Genomic DNA, 17,593 nt, shown 5'->3' with positions numbered 1-17,593 from the left:
TTTCATCAACAGGTTCTTCTAGTTCTACATCTTCGTTATCTTTATCATCTTTACTCGTGTTTGTTAATAAAAGATCAGTAGGATCAATCTCATCATACTCAGCGGAATAATTATCGGACGTATTAGCAGCAGAAGCTTCAGGCATGGCATTAAGACATGATTGTCCATGACAGTTGCCGCATACAATGGAGCAAGATAATCCGATTTTCCTGCATCCGCAGTTTGCACCGCATCCTTTTGTACAATTGCAAAAAATAGTATTAAGAATACTGTCCGGCGCAGGTGGTAACAACGTTGTAACGGGCTCCAAAATATTGTTATTTAAGATCCAGTCCCACTGTTGTGGATTTATATCTTTTCCCAGCCATGTTTGGACCTGGTAATATACACGGTACAGGTGTTGTTGAGCTGCTGCAGTTGTAGGTGGAAGCGATTGTAATTTTACAGCAGTATTGAACGTAGTCGATTTTGCAAAACTCAAGTACCGATAGTTATCAAGAGATGTTTCCGACTTAGGAGCTCCATACATCGCCAAAATTATCCGTTCTCCATTCTCAAATATAAGTTGTTGAGAGCAATTTTCTTGTTGAAAAACTTCTGCAGCTTGATATAAATCAGGACGATTTTCAAAGATTTTTATTGTTTTAAGTTTTCCTTTATTAAATAGAGCAGAAGTGGTATCACATCCGGTTATTGCATGTAGCAATAAAATATGTTGCTTACAATGAGGATATTTGTCAAAGCTTGAAGAATTATAAAATTGCGTCTTGACCTTTCCCTTGCCTGGTTTCATGAAAAATAATGGTTGCTGTGAATGACTATGCCCTATGAGAAGAACCAAAAGATCAATGTCCTCGCCTACTACGACAGTAGTGTTAACGATTGATTCTTCCATTGCTGTTTCAATAATTAACACATCTGCATCATCACGAGCTTGTTTTGTTGCGATGTTGACGTTTTTGAATGTGTCCATGAGCATTGAAATCAATTTTTTTTTATTAAAGCGGTTTGATAGGAACTTTTCTTGAGAAATTGGCACTTGCATATGTTCATCGAAAAAAACTTCGAGAGATCCAGAAATTGCGGCGGTTCTTCGTGACTGTTCCATTGCCTTGACGTTCTTATTATTGTCGTTATACCCATCAAACACAACAATCACGTTAGCTCCGAAATGTTGTTGTATATAAGTAACATATCTGTTAATAACACACCCAGTAAACACAAACTATAACCATTATATAACACAGAAGTAACATGTAATGTAACTATAGTAATGTAATATACATATAGCAGCTATGTAATTTTTTTTGTAGCAGTAATATAACTGTGTTTTGTAATAATTATATCGCTCTGTTATTTATTGGTTACACTACAATAACAACAATATAACGTCAACATAACACATTCAAAAATATATACTGACAAAGCGTGTAATATATTGATATTTATAGAATTTATTACTTTTATAAATATAAGTTATATAAACAAGACCGCGGCGTCTTAAAATAATATATTGTACGTACAATTATAAAATAAGCCGAAATATGTATATTAACAATAACATAAAACATACTTAAGACAGTCTTAAAATAATAGAATTCGGACTATGACCGTCATTGACTCGCTTTTATTAATTCATCTTAAGTATGTTTTAAGTTATTAATATACATATATTTTGGTTTATTTTATAATTGTATACACAATTATTCTAAGACGCCACGGTTTTATTTATATATTTTATATCTATATAAATAATAATAAATAAATATCTATTATTATTTTATTTGTGAGAACGTGATTGGCTCTTACTTTTAGAATCAACCAATCAACGCAAAGTGTTAACAACACGAACTCAACAGTTGGTATCTGTTGAACGCGCCCATTGCCATGCATGGTGACAGAGGTTAGGTTAGGAAATATTATTCCATCACATTTCGGCCGGGACGGTCGCGCGCTCGCGGATCCGCGGATCAAATTAATACGCCGACGCCGAGTTCTCCAGTGATCGATACCTGGCCGGATCGTCACCCGGCCGAGACGGTCGCGCGCTCGCGGATCTGCGGATCAATTTAATACGCCGACGCCGAGTTCTCCAGTGATCGATACCTGGTCGGATCGTCACCCGGCCGAGACGGTCGCGCGCTCGCGGATCTGCGGATTAAATTAATTAATACGCCGAGTTCTCCAGTGATCGATACCTGGCCGGATCGTCACCCGGCCGAGACGGTCGCGCGCTCGCGGATCTGCGGATCAAATTAATACGCCGACGCCGAGTTCTCCAGTGATCGATACCTGGCCGGATCGTCACCCGGCTGGGACGGTCGTGCGCTCGCGGATCCGCGGATCAAATATTTAATACGAGTTCTCCAGTGATCGATACTTGGCCGGATCGTCACCCGGCCGGATCGTCACCCGTGCACGACGGCAGGCTATCCAGTACCGAGACGCCGCGCTATATCGTCTCTTCCACAGAACGTCTCCTGGCGTCGACGTCCTCTTCGTCGTCCTTTTCGTCAGAGACTGGTAAGTGTGCGTCTTGCTTTTCTCGAGCAAATTATAAGGACTGAGATATTTCGATATCGATTTTTTTCTCCCACTAACATTTTTATGTATTCTTGGTTTCGTGGATATTTGATCGCCTAAATATTGTAAGATTTTTGAAAAGATATAAGTAAATAATTTTCAAATAGAGATAGGCATGAGTCGGTTGGATAGCGTTAGCACGAAAATAAATAAACAGGACGTCCGGAAGGTTAAATGGAGTAGGGGAAAGCTTTTGCGCAGGAAGGCATGGACAAACGGCAGAGAGATTTGAATCGCTGAGCGAGAAGTACATAACGTAATTTGGAGAGAGAGAGAGAGAGAGAGAGAGAGAGAGAGAGAGAGAGAGAGAGAGAGAGAGAGAGAGAGAGAGAGAGAGAGAGAGAGAGAGAGAGAGAGAATCATAGGTGCGTGCGAGATATATGAATATAGAGAGATAGATCGGTCGAAAGCCTTGCGGTAAAGTAACGAGGGAATGTTTCTGGACTATATGTATATTTATAAAATAAAGAACTGTCGTTATATTGAATCACAAGATCTTACAATATTTAAATGCTTTAAAATATCCATGAATTTAAATGTTTTTTTTACCCCGCAAATCTTTGACACTACAGATATAGAATATTAAAATTTTTTGATAGATATTAGGATTTCTTTAGCTATAACGGAATTTTTGACCTAAATCCTTGCTGGACAATTTATTAAAAGTGTATCTTCAGAAATAATAAATAGATAGATTGAAGGAATTAAAAATCGAATATATATTATATCTATACAATTTCCACGCTTTGTTTGAAATTCTGCGAAATTGCGATAGCTCGATGATTTCTCATGTTTCGACAAATCTTTATTTAATCGCTATCAGTACTAATTCTTCTTTCGAAATTCAGGTATCACTCGCCGTCCACAACAACCAGTACCCAATCATCGGCCTCCAACGAGCGCTTCACGTCAATCTCGCCGACGTCCGAGGCGTCGACGAATGTCCACCGCGGCGGCGGTTATCAGAACACAAAGAGTACCGTTGAGAAATATCTGATCTCGAAGTCGGTACAGAGCTACGGTCGCTACTCGGTCAACAGTCAGACCGATCATCAGTTCGGGCAAGACTGATACTTTACCGCAACTTGTCCCAAGCAACTGGACGGATCAACCAAAGCGGCGATCTCGAGCATCAGCGGTGAAACCTTTGTCACAAAGACAACAATAACTACCAAGGCCGCGACGACAACAGCAGTGACGCGAGGTAAGATTAAGATTTTTGATAATTTCTCATGTTTCGACAAATCTTTATTTAATCGCTATCAGTACTAATTCTTCTTTCGAAATTTAGGTATTACTCGCCGTACACAACGACCAGTACCCAATCATCGGCCTCCAACGAGCGCTTCACGTCAATCTCGCCAACGTCCGAGGCGTCGACGAATGTCCACCGCGGCGGCGGCTATCAGAACACAAAGAGTACCGTTGAGAAATATCTGATCTCGAAGTCGGTTCAGAGCTACGGTCGCTACTCGGTCAACAGTCAGACCGATCATCAGTTTGGGCAAAACTGATACTTTACCGCTACGAGTACCGCAACTCGCCCCAAGCAACTGGACGGATCAACCAAAGCGGCGATCTCGAGCATCAGCGGTGAAACCACTGTCACAAAGACAACAATAACTACCAAGGCCGCGACGACAACAGCAGTGACGCGAAAATTTGGTAAGATTAAGATTTTTGCCAATGCGCGAACTCAGTGATTTTTATACGTTTTCGACTAATTGCTTATTTAACGATGATCACTATTTTTACAGGTATTAAAAAAGTGCATCATGCCTAAGGATATTCAACATTTAACAAAAAGACGAAGAAATCAATTAATAAATATAGAAATAAATAGAGATAATAGTAATGGACAACTAGCAGAAAGGTATGTATCGAATGTAGCGCCTAATAATGATCGAGTGCAAGAAGCGGAACGTAATATTGTTCAGTATAATAATACTGAACAATATTGCGTTATAAGTAACAATGAAATTCATGTAGTACAGTCGGAGCCACCCAGTTTATTACTTTCTGATACAGAAAGTAGTTTATTACTTTCTGATACAGAAAGCAATAAACAATTTAACGATGAAATTGATGAACAAGATCATATAAATGAGAAGTTTGAAAATAATGAAACGAGTTTGCGAGTAGATTTACAAACTTTAATAATTCAAAATAACGTTCCACATACTACTGCTAACAAACTGCTACAAGTTCTCAGAAAACATGGTCACGTAAATTTGCCTAAAGATGTTAGGGTTTTACTTGCAACTCCACGAAACGCATATGCAACTATTACATCTTTAAACACTAATGGGTGCTATAAGCACTTTGGTCTTTTTTGTAGTCTCGAACGATCTATACGTATATATTCTAATTTCATAAAGGGAAATGAAATTAAAATAAACATAAATATAGATGGTTTACCCATGTCTAAGAGTTCTGGTAGCCAGTTTTGGCCCATAATGGCAGCCATTGAAGGAATTGACGTTTATACGTTGCCTTTTGTAATTGGTGTGTATCACGGCACGCGTAAACCTCAAGACGCAAACGAATTTCTAACTGACTTTGTCAATGAATTCATTCTCTTTTCTCAAAATGGAATTACTGTTTCAAATAAAAAATACATTGTTGCAATTAATGCTATACTATGTGATGCTCCGGCTAGAGCATTTGTTACATTTACAAAAGGTCATGCAGGATACTTTTCGTGTTCCAAATGTATACAAGAGGGTGATTTTGTAAAAAATAAAGTAACTTTTCCTGAAACTAATAATACATTACGTACAGATTACTCATTCAAGAATCGAATTCATCCTGAACATCATACAGGTTATTCTATACTAGAAATGCTTCTCATTGGAATATTATAGGTATTACTATTTATACTGTCATGTTCAGGAGAAAAGCTTTCCTTCACTGGTACACCGGCGAGGACATGGACGAGATGGAATTCAGTGAGGCCGAATCGAACATAAATGACTTGGTGTCCGAGTACCAGCAGTACCAGGAGGCTACCGCGGACGAGGACGCAGAATTCGACGAGGAGCAGGAAGCTGAGGTCGACGAGAACTAAGAAAAAAAAATATATATATCCCGCGACGGAAGCGACACTCTCCTTATTATCTCTCTCTTTCTTTCGACCGAGCGATAACGCAACACACCCTTCACCCATGCTTCTTAACTCGTTATCTCTCTTTTTTGTATTTTTTTTTAACGGACTTCTGTTTCGAACTTTTGCGGAGCGCGCGCGCGTTTTTCATTGCTGCTCGTCAATATTGCACCTAGTGCGATAATTCGAAAATTGATTTCTTATTTTTGAATGTGTCTTTCTACAAGATTACTTTTGATTATTGATTCTCGCGCGCCTCTATCATCATCCACTGTACAACCGCCGAGAGCGGCCGCTACGTACAAATAGGTGAAAATTTCTACAGAATAAGTTTGAAATGTTTCCAAGAACTTTTTTCTAATCGCATTTTGTAAAATTGTATTTTTATTTTATATCTCCATAGAGTTATTATACTGATTTGCTTATTTTAATTTTTCACCGATAAAATTTGATTTTTTGAAATATGATTTTGATGATTATAAATATGATATTTTTTACTTGATTTTATGTTCGATTAAGTATACTAATCTGTTATACAAAGGATAAAACAAATTCTTAAATTGATATAAACGATATCTACAGTTTAAACCTGTAAAAAAAGCTTCAAGAAAAAAGAAAAGCTTAAAGAATGTGTGCATCAATAAAACATTTATGCAATAAAAAATATATCTTTTCATATTTATTTTTCTTTAGAACATTAAAAATTCGTTATTTGTATCTTAACTGTAGAGTTATAATTTATATCTATTGTATAGATGCATCTCTCTCATTGCCAATACATTTATATAGATCTACATGTAATTATTTCAGAGATGTATCTGCATTAAAGATATAAATTTTAACTTTACAGTTATAGATACAAATAACTTCGACCATTATGGCTATTTCAATACTAGATATATAGATAATACTAGATAACAGTATTTCGGTTGTATATATATTGCAGTTATATACATTTATATAATTTCAATATAATGCGTTATATTGCTGTTATGTCCACACAATGTCACGTGAGTGGGAAATTACAATTAACATATATATAACTAAAACCTCCAGGTTACATTACACGTTACATTTCGTTTTATTGCGGCAATATAATGGTTACATAACTGTGTTTGCTGGGCAGAGAAATGTATCATGTTGCTGCCATATAACTCGGTGAAGGAGAAATCCGCCATCAATGACAAATGTAAAGGTGTTAGGAAATATCTCAACATCCACAGTTTGAAGGCATTGATACAGTACAGATTTTTTTGTTTTACGCATACCGGAATTGTCAAAGAGTGAGGTAGGATATGGACTCAATTCATAATGTAAATAGTCACTAAGATGTTCACTGAATTTTTTATTTACACTGATTCTCTGGAAGAGTAATAATGGATCTATGGCAACTTTGCAATCATGGACTTTCACAGAACTATTCACAGATAAAAGTGGAAGAACCTTGTTAGATCGTTTCAATTTAATATTATCGAATTTTTGTCCAATTATATTATTCAATGATTGGAGACCAATGTTACGTGCATTATGACAGTTTATTTCATCATTACCGATAATTCCAGTTGCCAAGGACATTATTTGCTTCATAGTCGGAAACGGATTGTGATGTTTGAACCACTCAATTAATTTTAGCACGTCTTCGTTATCTCTTTTAATACGCGAATCTCTGTTATCGACATGTTGTTCAACACTATCCAAAGAAATAGCAGCGAATTTTTCCAGTTCATCACAAATGGCGTTCGTGGCGTGCATACCGTACACCCACTTACATAATACGCTTTCCCGTGTGCTTCTTCCACGTGAAATTCCTCCTTCTGTCTTCATCGACTTCATTAATGTTTGTTCGATGATCATGTCTGTCCAAGTACCACTATTATATTTTTCAGTTCGTCTTACAGTGAAAAAACCCTCCGTAAATCGTTGAAATGTCAGCTGATCCATAATTTCTTCTATTGAGAGCATATCTTGTAAATATAAATGGCTAGATTTGGCATACAGAAAATGTCCAGCTGCATGAAAATATGGAAGCATTTTTTTTACTGCTTTCAGGTGCTCGGTCCAATTTCCTACTCTCTCAGCACGTATGAAGTCATGTACAATAGAAACCATGTCAAGATATTGCACCCATAATTGTGCCGTACTACCTCGAGCTTTAAATTCATCCATTTTACTGTGAAACTGCTGAATAAATGGTTCGAAAATGCTGCTTGATGCTATAAAATCTTCATAAGACATTGTTCCATTCATGATATTATCAATATAACCGTCCATGAAATCATATGTCCTGTCATTCATGTCCATATCATTAAAAATATTCATGGATAATGCTACACAGAGTAGTGTATGGCTTCTAACACTTCTGGCGTAAGCATGGCCATTTAACATTTTGTCCACGGAGTTTGGAGCGTATATAACGCTAAGGGCTTCTTTTATATCACTTCCCGCCATTATGTTCCCTATGCATCCTAAAAATGACATCAGCATGTGAAAGCCTCCTAATCTTACAATTACTTTAGAAAACTCAGATCCAGGCTTACTAGTAGCTACGATTTCACGTGCCTTCATAAATAGTGGCTGATCAAAAGTGACAATACATGTTTTTTTATTATAAGATGCAGCATTATCAACAGCACATTTTAACGTCGTATAAATGGTGTTGTAATTACTGGCCGGGTTATGAATAAATGGTAGGAACATGATGCGAGACGTTTCGAAATTGGTTTCGGTTTTACTTAGATGTTCGATAAATCCGTTCCAACCTGGTAAACCTGATACACCTTTCCATTTGCCATACATCCACATTAAATCGATTATGTTGAACATACTATCGGTTGATAATTCTTCATAATTAATGTCTTTAACTTCAATCCTACTCAATCCAGACACTTCATAATTTTCATACATGTGAAGAGGAACATGTGAGACTTCTGCTAAGTCTTTTGCACTTGGTACGCTTTTATACTTCATAATAGGTTTATCGTTAATAACTGCACTTTTTGGAGTAATTATTTTAATAACTCCCATTACATGAAATGTATCATGGCCATCTAAAGTAGATACATTGATATCCGCGTTATCAGCTACATATTGAATTAGAGTGCCTGACTCTGGTGGCAGAATAGTTAGTGGAGGATGATAAACAGCAGAAACTTCGTACAATACAGTTTCTTTACATGGAGCACAGAAGCCAAAATTGGCTAATACATCTATAAGCCGTTTCGATCCGTATCTACGATGCAAAAATACAGAAAGACCAATCAATAATTGTGATGAAAAAGATCTTGGTCTCATTGCAGACATTATAGCATGATTTATAGCCGAGCATTTGAGCTTCAAATTGTCCTTCTTGCCTTTTTTATTTTTTAAAATTATCTCTTCAATCATTAATTGAAGGCTTTCGGGAATTGTTTCATTAACATTAGAGAACATTTCACTCGGAGGAGGATAAGAATCTGTGTTGACAATGGTACTGCTAATATCTTCTCTTATAATTGCTGCAGCAGTTTCAACTATACGTAAACGTTCTTCTGCTGGTTTTAATTTTTTATTTTCGTACCAAGCATTGGTCAGTATAGCCGCTTGAGTATTGCGAAAACATATTATTGTCATTTTACTTGGTTTTACAGTAATAATAATATTTTTACCATATTTTTTTATTAATTTTGCTTGGATCGTCATATCCACAGGGGGATCTTCTCCAAGCAAATCTCGCAGCTCTGCTAACGTGAATTGGCAATCATCGTGATTTTCGATGTAATAAAATATTTTTTCCATTTTCTCGGCGATTTGTATGTCGATTGGTCGGCCTATCTTGCTGCTTGTTGGATGTTTTAAAAATAGTGCATAACAATTTTTAAGATATTTAGCTTTTACAGCTCTTAAATCAAATACGAAGTTAACGCGATCTTTTACTATTCTGCCGAATCGGTCACCACGTGCATCCGCTGTTTTAATAATAGTGTCTTGAAATTGATTTGTACTCACATAACTTATAATTGATCTATGTTGTTTTTTTTCTCTCAACTGCTTCGTCGGCTGGTTCGGCACAAAACAAACACAATTTTTCAAAATCGAAGGAGCTCGACGTTGATCGCTTTTTTCGCGGAGAACATTGAGATGTACTAGGGCCCTCGTCGATGCATTGCCTTTTATATGCTTCAATACTGTTTTTATTAACGTAGTCTATTCGAAACCTTACATGCACAGTCACAGAATTAACGTTAGTTAAATGCTCAATGTGTTGATCACCTCTTTTAACACTTGAGTCTCTCAAAGTTTTCATACCGCGCTCCACAGTTACAGTTGGAGCATTGGAGAGCGGCTTATCACATATAAAACAATTTTCAGCCATTGGATTAATCAATTTAATAATTATTCTCTGTACGTTTTACAAAATATCGGCACACTTGGTCCACGAATATTTTAAAACTGACTGAGAACTAACGCACAGTACAGCTACTGACCATCGCAGGTATAAAATAACGGTACCCCTTCCCCCACCCCGCCCCAAAAAATCAATAGAATGCGAGCTGCCACTTTCACCTTTTTTCTATAGCATACGTCACGTTTAGAAAATGCGGGCATATGGGCGTTACGGAACACGCCTTGTACCTGAAAGGTGGTGCGGAAATGGATACAACGCTCGACGTACACATTCGTCACTTTGTATTTCGCAAACGGTTTATCGTACGTGAAAAATGAATAGAACCATTTTTGTAGAGAATTTCATGATATTTCTTTTTTGTAACCACCTTAATTGACCTCCGAGCCATACAAAACGAGATTTTTGCAAAAAACTGATTTTCGTGACCTTTGACCTTGAATAACTTTTTTAGCGCACACGGTATCGTTCTCTATTTTTAATGTTATTTAAAACAACGAAATAAAGCGATTAAAAAAAATAGTGGTTACTAATTTTTTTGAGCAGAAGCCATATTTTTGTCTAAAATGACTGGCCTATTTGGGGGATAAGCAAAGTCGCTCCAGCTTGAGCGATCTAAACTTCAAACAATAAGCTATGCTCAAAAATATTTCTTTGCTTTATCTCTACTACCAAAAGTAACGCAGCTGGAAATGAAATAAACGTCTTACTCTACCGCCTTCTTCTTCTAATTTCGATAAGAATTTTGCGACTTTGTAACTTGGTTCCACTTGACGTTCCATATCTATTAGGCAGAGCAATTTCTTAATACCGATGAATACACTGAAATCATAAAATACATTATGATAAAATATATAATAAAATATATTATAAAAAGAAATACAATGATAGATATGTCTATAACAAAATATTTGCCCTACGTGTCATATAGGTATTTCAGACAACATCACATATATTGTCTGAATAAAATTGTCAATAAGGATTTTAATAACTTACCGTTTTCTTTGAAGCTTTGCATGCAAGGAAGCCATTTCGTGTTTTGAGAAAAGATCAACTTCTTCCAACACGTTTCACAGATAATCAGGGGTTGACAAATTATAGCATGACGGATGGTATTAAATGCTGGAGGTAAATCTACATCATCTAAAACTTGTCTGCAAAAAGAAATATATTATTAAGAATATATGTGTGTATATGTTTTTTAATAATTTTATTTCCTGAAAAAAAGAAAGTTCTAATTTTACCTGCAACTAGAAGGGCACAGAATCAACAATTTGCGACCAGGTGGCGGCGATTTATTCACTAATACCAAAAGTGCTTGCAATGTCAGATTACAGCATTTTGGTCTAATTGCAGGCCGTAATGTAGTAGACGTTCAATATTATCAACAAAATGCAGCTGAGCTGCAAACGACAAACATCGTCGAATACCTAGAATTGCACAAATAGTAAGTGATAATTATTTCAAGTTTTACATCAAATATAAATTATAGATATTTACTACGAGATAAATAACTTACATAGTGTCACTTTGTTCGGACTCGATAATCTCTCTATTGTTCATTAATTAATTCTTTAATTGTTTACAGCACTTCGTCCAGCAGCTCGTCGTGTAATTCCATTGACGACTCGCGTGAAGCTGATTATTTTAATGCAACGTCCGATTATCTGAAAAATATAAAGATAACATAATAAAATACATATTAATATACTTACGTTTATAAAATACTTATAATAATTTATAATAATTTGATAATAATTTATAGATAATACAATTATTTATAATAATTTTATATATTTGTCGTAATACACATTAGGAAGATTTTCTGTAATTTCTCTCTTTTATACTTGTATTACATTTACTTTAACCTATTTATTTTCCTTATGTATTATATATTAATTTAATTAATATATCTTACCTTTTTTGCTAGCTGCCATTCTTACTTATTTGACACCTCGTATACATGATCTGTATGCTCTAATAATGCGTCGCTGCGCAAGTCTGACAGCAGGGGCTATCATCGCTCACAGGTTAGAGTGCGTTCCAAAACCTATCACGAAAACTCGGACAACCTTTCTGTCCGCGACTGTACACCGGCTCGACCCTCACACCCGAGAATCTTGGGAGGTCAAACTCGGTTCCTCCACGGAACCCCCCTCATATCGAAACCTCAAGGCGTTCCTCACCGGTCGGGCCCGTGCTCTTGGGAGCATGGAACTGGGAGCCTCTTCCTCGACTTCTAAGGTTCGAGTCAGGGCGCCCCCAGCCCTAGCCCACGTTGCCACTTCCCCAATCGCTGGGACCGAGCCATCCGGATGCTCTCTGTGCGCTGGGACGCACTACATTGTCACATGTCCGAAGTTTCGGGACATGACACCTCATGCTCGGCGGAATCTGGTCATTGAACGGCGGCTCTGCTTCAACTGCTTAGGTCGACACAATGCGGTCGCCTGTCAGAACCAGAAGAGGTGCAGAGATTGCGGAAACAAGCATCATACGATGATTCACACGGACGCACCACGGCATACCTCTACCCCTCAACCGGAACCGACTATCTTGGCGGCGCAAACCTCGGACCCGGTATCACCAGACGTCAGCACGGAAACTCGGGATGCCTCACCATCCGCTTCAGAGTGACTATCTTTCACGGCCCCTTCCTCTCCTCAATCGATCACCATCTCTCGGCCGGCGGTTCTGCTCGCTACGTGTAGAGCTCTCATGCGCTCTCCCTCCGGTGACTCTCATCAAGTTCGGATGCTCGTGGATCCTGGCTCCGAACTCACATTCATCTCGAGATCATTAGTGAAGCAACTCCAGCTTCCCAGACAATCATCAACGATCCCTATCCTTGGCATTGGCGGATCTCACTCTGGTCAAACGTGCGGCGCCGTCTCGGTAACCTTACAATCCATCCACTCTCCTCGATCTATTCTCATTACCGCACACGTACTTCCTAAGCTCACCGCCCGACTTCCTTCTTTCGGGCCTTTAGATCGCCAGTGGACTCATCTGCAGGGACTCCCCTTGGCGGATCCGACCTTTCTCACTCCAGGACGCATCGACTTAATTCTCGGAGCCGACACATACGGACTCTTTATTCAATCGGAGGTTCTCAAGGGGGCGGAGCATGAGCCGTTGCTCAACGCACCATCTTTGGCTGGATCGTCCTCGGTCCACTCTCAATCTCAGCACCTTCCCGTGCCACGGCCTGTCAGGCCACCGTGAGTCATGACCTTCACGATCTCCTAGCCTCATTCTGGCTTCAGGAAGAAGTCCCGTCCTCACCCGCTAACCTCCTCACCCCGGAAGAAGCAGATTGCGAGGCCCACTTCAAGGCTACCCACTCGCGGGATCCCTCCGGGCGCTACATTGTCCGGCTCCCATTCAAGTCGCCTGCCACTCAACTGGGTAACTCTCAACGGACCGCTCAGGCGTGCTTACAACGCCTCTTACGACGCTTCTCATCGGACGAGCCCTATCGTCTCCGCTACTCATCATTCATGCGCGAGTACGAGGAACTACGACACATAGTGAGGACACCCCTTCCCGGCCCAGACTCAACCCCGGTGTACTATCTACCCCACCACGGAGTACTCAAGGGGGACGACATAAGGGTGGTCTTTAACGGATCCAGCGTCACCAGCACCGGCCTTTCTCTGAACGACCTGCTACATACGGGCGCCAAGTTGCAGTCGAATATCTCTGACGTCCTCCTCTGGATTCGGCAGCATCGGTACATATTCATCACGGATATCCGGAAAATGTTTCGTCAGATCATGATTCACCCGGACGACTGGGTCTTTCAGCGCATCCTTTGGTTCGACGACCTGCTCAACGTGATCATTTTCCAGCTCACCACGGTCACCTACGGCACCAAATCAGCCCCATTCTTGGCGATCCGAGTTCTCTTCCACTCGTGGAAGACGAAGGCACTAACTATCCACTAGCTGTCGACCCTCTCCTCAAGGGTAGGTATGTGGACGACACCAGTGGCGATCCCGACACCTTTGAAAAGCTGGTAGCGACGGCGCTCCAGCTGGTGGACCTCTGCAAGGCGGGCGGCTTTCCCTTAGCCAAGTGGCAAAGCAACCATCCGAGGCTGTGCGAGGCCATTTCATCCAGCACGGGTTCACCGACGTCTCATTCGTTCTCGGACGGTCAGGGTAAAATCTTGGGAATCACTTGGCAATCGGAACCCGATCAATTCACCTTCTTGTCACGACCACCAACAGCATCTCCCGTCACCAAGCGGACCATCCTATCAGAAGTCGCCCAACTCTTTGACCCACTTGGGTTCCTATCTCCCGTCACCATCAGAGCCAAGATGCTCTTACAGGAGTTGTGGCTCGAGAAGATCGACTGGGACGAACCCCTCACACCCCTCCTCCGGCACCGGTGGACTCAATTCCGGAAGGACCTCTCACGCATCACTGTTCCTCGGTGGCTAGGCCTCGCCCCCTCAGCTCACATCGAAATCCACGGCTTCTCGGATGCATCTCAACTAGCGATGGCGGCGGCAGTCTTCATCAAGGTCACACTCCCCTCTGCGGAGCCCACCATCACGTTGGTGTGCGCCAAAACCAAGGTTGCCCCCCTTAAGCGGCTCACAATTCCGAGGTTAGAGCTCACGGCAGCCTTACTCCTAGCACGCCTCGTCAACTATGTACAACGAACCCTTGGACTAACCATGGTCGCGATCTTCCTGTGGATTGACTCATCGGCGGTGCGCACGTGGATCAATAGCCACCCTTCTCGGTGAAAGGAGTATGTCAGCAATCGGGTAGCGGCCATACAAGATCTGGTACCCCACGGCCGGTGGCGTTTTGTACCCGGCTCCGAAAACCCAGCGGACTGCGCGACTCGTGGCCTCTCGGCGAGCCAACTCTCTCAGCATTCACTCTGGTGGAGTGGCCCTCCTTGGTTGCTCCTCCCCCCCCCCCCCTACACTAGCCAGATCTCCCGTCACAATCGGACCCCGCGGTCACACTTGAGGAGCGACCCGGCCTTCTGCTCATGGCAACCGCCCCGCAATCCAAGCTGTGGGATCTCTTCTCTCGGTACTCCTCCCTCACTCGGCTGCTTCGGATCACAGCCACTTGTCAGCGGTGTTGTGCCACGTTCCGAGGGGTGCCTCAGTCATCCCTGGCCAACCCTCTCACTCCGGCCGACTTAGAAGCGGCAAGATTATTCTGGGTTCGAGCGATCCAAGCTATCCACTTTGCCTCTGAACTGAGGGTCCTCTCGAGCGGAAATCTCTTGCCCAAGAACCATCCTCTGTCCAAGCTCACCGCATTTATTGACCACTCCGGCATACTCAGAGTTGGAGGTCGCCTCAAGCACTCGCTTCTCGATCCGGACTGGATTCACCCGGCTATCTTGCCGAGGGAGGACCGATTGTCTGCGCTTCTTATCGCGGATGCGCATCGGCGGACACTTCACGGCGGGACTCAGCTGACATTGACCTATCTCCGCAGAACCTATTGGATCATCGGCGGTCGGGCACCGGTGAGATCTCACATTCTACGCTGTGTACGGTGTATCCGGTACCGTGGTGCTCGGGCACAACAGCTAATGGGCCAACTACCACCCTCCCGCGTCACACCTTCCCGCCCATTCCTCACCGCGGGAGTCGATTACGCCGGCCCTATCACACTTAAGTCATGGCGAGGATGGGGTGCCAAGAGCCACAAGGCATGGATAGCGGTCTTCGTTTGTTTTGTCACCTCGGCAGTCCATCTGGAGCTCGTCACGGAATACTCCACCGAGGCTTTTCTCGCGGCCTATAGACGGTTCACTGGACGACGCGGCATCTGTCACACGCTTTTCAGCGACTGTGGCACCAACTTCCTTGGAGCGGACGCCGCCCTCAAACGGCTTTTCGACTCGGGATCACAGGAGTCCCAGGAGCTCTCTCAACTGTTGATCAACGATGGCACTCACTGGGTATTCAACCCACCGGCGGCCCCCCACTTCGGGGGGAAGTGGGAATCGGCGGTCAAGTCAGTCAAATACCATTTACGGCGGACCATCGGCGACACGCTTCTAACCTATGAGGAATTTACTACTCTTCTGGTACAGATAGAGGCCGTACTCAACTCAAGGCCGCTGTGCCCTCTCTCAGACGATCCGGAAGATCTCTTGGTGCTTACACCCGGGCACTTCCTCATCGGCGAAGCACCTACCACCATCCCGGAGCCTTCTCTCTCTGCGGTACCGACCTCCAGATTATCTCGGTGGCAACTCATCCAGCAGCAGGTACAACATTTCTGGGCTCGATGGTCAAGGGAGTGTCTACAACATCAACTCTCAATCTCTAAGTGGCATCACCCCTCCACGCAGATTCGGGTCGGCTCGCTGGTCCTGCTCACCGACGAGCGGTTGTCTCCCTCCAAGTGGCCCCTCGCTCGAGCAATCGCACTCCATCCAGGTGCGGACGGCCTCTGTCGGGTAGTCACGCTCAAGACTGCCACCACCGAACTCCGACGGCCCATCACCAAGCTAGCGATTCTCCCGGTCTCATCGGATCAACCTCTCCCCTGACCCGGACTCGTCGGCAGCACCATCAAGTCATCATTCTCCAACACTGTTGTAGAAGGCGTGCGGAATGTTCGAAAATTATCCGATTCCGATTCTCGAGCGGCCATTGCCTCGAGCCGACCAATCAGAGATCGGCTCGACCGGCTACTCTCGACTTGTCGATACATCGATCATCGCGGAAGATCGCAAGCTCACCTCGGGACACGCGAGCCGGCACTGGACTTCCGGTTCTGTTTTCGGTGCAAGACGGACGTGTCTCGGATTGCCTTGCAAGGAGAATTTACCAAAGGTGCAAGAAGCTCGATATTACGGTGATCCTCAGTTAGTGCATCTCGCTATCAACTCGGTGACGACCTACGGACGATTCTCAGACTTAATACGACGGATTGCGGATCGTGGCCACGGCCCTAGCTCCCTGCCGGGAGTCAGCAGGTAAAACTCGCGGCCCGCGTGGCCGGCCCCACGAGGTGACAGCCAAGCCCGGGAGTGCTCGCCGCCTGCCCTCTCGCCGGGCACCAGACTCAGTGCGCCGTGCCAAAACAGTTGACCTTTCAATGAAAATGTTTTATAATTTTTAAATTAACAACAAATAATAGACAGTTAAATTTATATCATCTAAATAGATAAAATCATACTTTTACAATAATTTGAAGTAGATTTTAGTAAAATTTTAATTTCATGTATTGCGACATATAATATTGGAAAATTGTGGAAAATACAAATATGCAAATTTAATATTTTTAATAAGAAAAAAAAATCATCTCTAAATTGGCTAAAGAATCGGCCATTAAAAATAACACAGTAGGAATGGAACTTTCGACATATATTTGTATATCAGTGTACATCAGTGTACATTAATTAATGCATTTGATACGGTTGATGCATTTGATGTGGTTCACATTAATTATAGCGGTCATTCCAACAAGCTTTAGTCACTAGGTAGATTTTAATCGTCCTTCGTATATTGAGAGACATCGCGGTGTATATTA

At 42.0% G+C, this 17,593-nt stretch overlaps 3 protein-coding genes across 3 annotated transcripts; all 3 read left to right on the top strand.

Moving 5' to 3' along the window:
- The first annotated feature begins 1,896 nt into the window (after positions 1-1,896).
- Positions 1,897-6,352, top strand: LOC139784392 (tubulin beta-1 chain-like). The gene is made up of 5 exons (XM_071723562.1): positions 1,897-2,523; positions 3,432-3,787; positions 3,875-4,248; positions 4,341-4,456; positions 5,476-6,352. The coding sequence occupies exons 4-5, from the start codon at positions 4,359-4,361 to the stop codon at positions 5,648-5,650; spliced, it is 273 nt and encodes a 90-aa protein (XP_071579663.1). The 5' UTR covers positions 1,897-2,523; positions 3,432-3,787; positions 3,875-4,248; positions 4,341-4,358; the 3' UTR covers positions 5,651-6,352.
- A 6,469-nt stretch (positions 6,353-12,821) lies between these two features.
- Positions 12,822-14,826, top strand: LOC139784398 (uncharacterized). Its single transcript, XM_071723566.1, has 3 exons — positions 12,822-12,962; positions 13,334-13,835; positions 13,919-14,826. Exons 1-3 carry the CDS (start codon positions 12,822-12,824, stop codon positions 14,824-14,826), a joined length of 1,551 nt encoding a protein of 516 aa, XP_071579667.1.
- Positions 14,827-15,080: 254 nt separating this feature from the next.
- LOC139784397 (uncharacterized) lies at positions 15,081-16,607 on the top strand. Its single transcript, XM_071723565.1, has one exon. The coding sequence runs from the start codon at positions 15,081-15,083 to the stop codon at positions 16,605-16,607; it is 1,527 nt and encodes a 508-aa protein (XP_071579666.1).
- Positions 16,608-17,593: the final 986 nt, after the last annotated feature.

The sequence above is a fragment of the Temnothorax nylanderi genome, unplaced genomic scaffold (genome assembly GCF_030848795.1).
Source record: "Temnothorax nylanderi isolate EJ_2023f unplaced genomic scaffold, tnyl_v1.0 TNYL_tig0622_pilon, whole genome shotgun sequence".
Taxonomy (NCBI): domain Eukaryota; kingdom Metazoa; phylum Arthropoda; class Insecta; order Hymenoptera; family Formicidae; genus Temnothorax; species Temnothorax nylanderi.
This window is presented reverse-complemented; position numbering and strand designations above follow the sequence as displayed.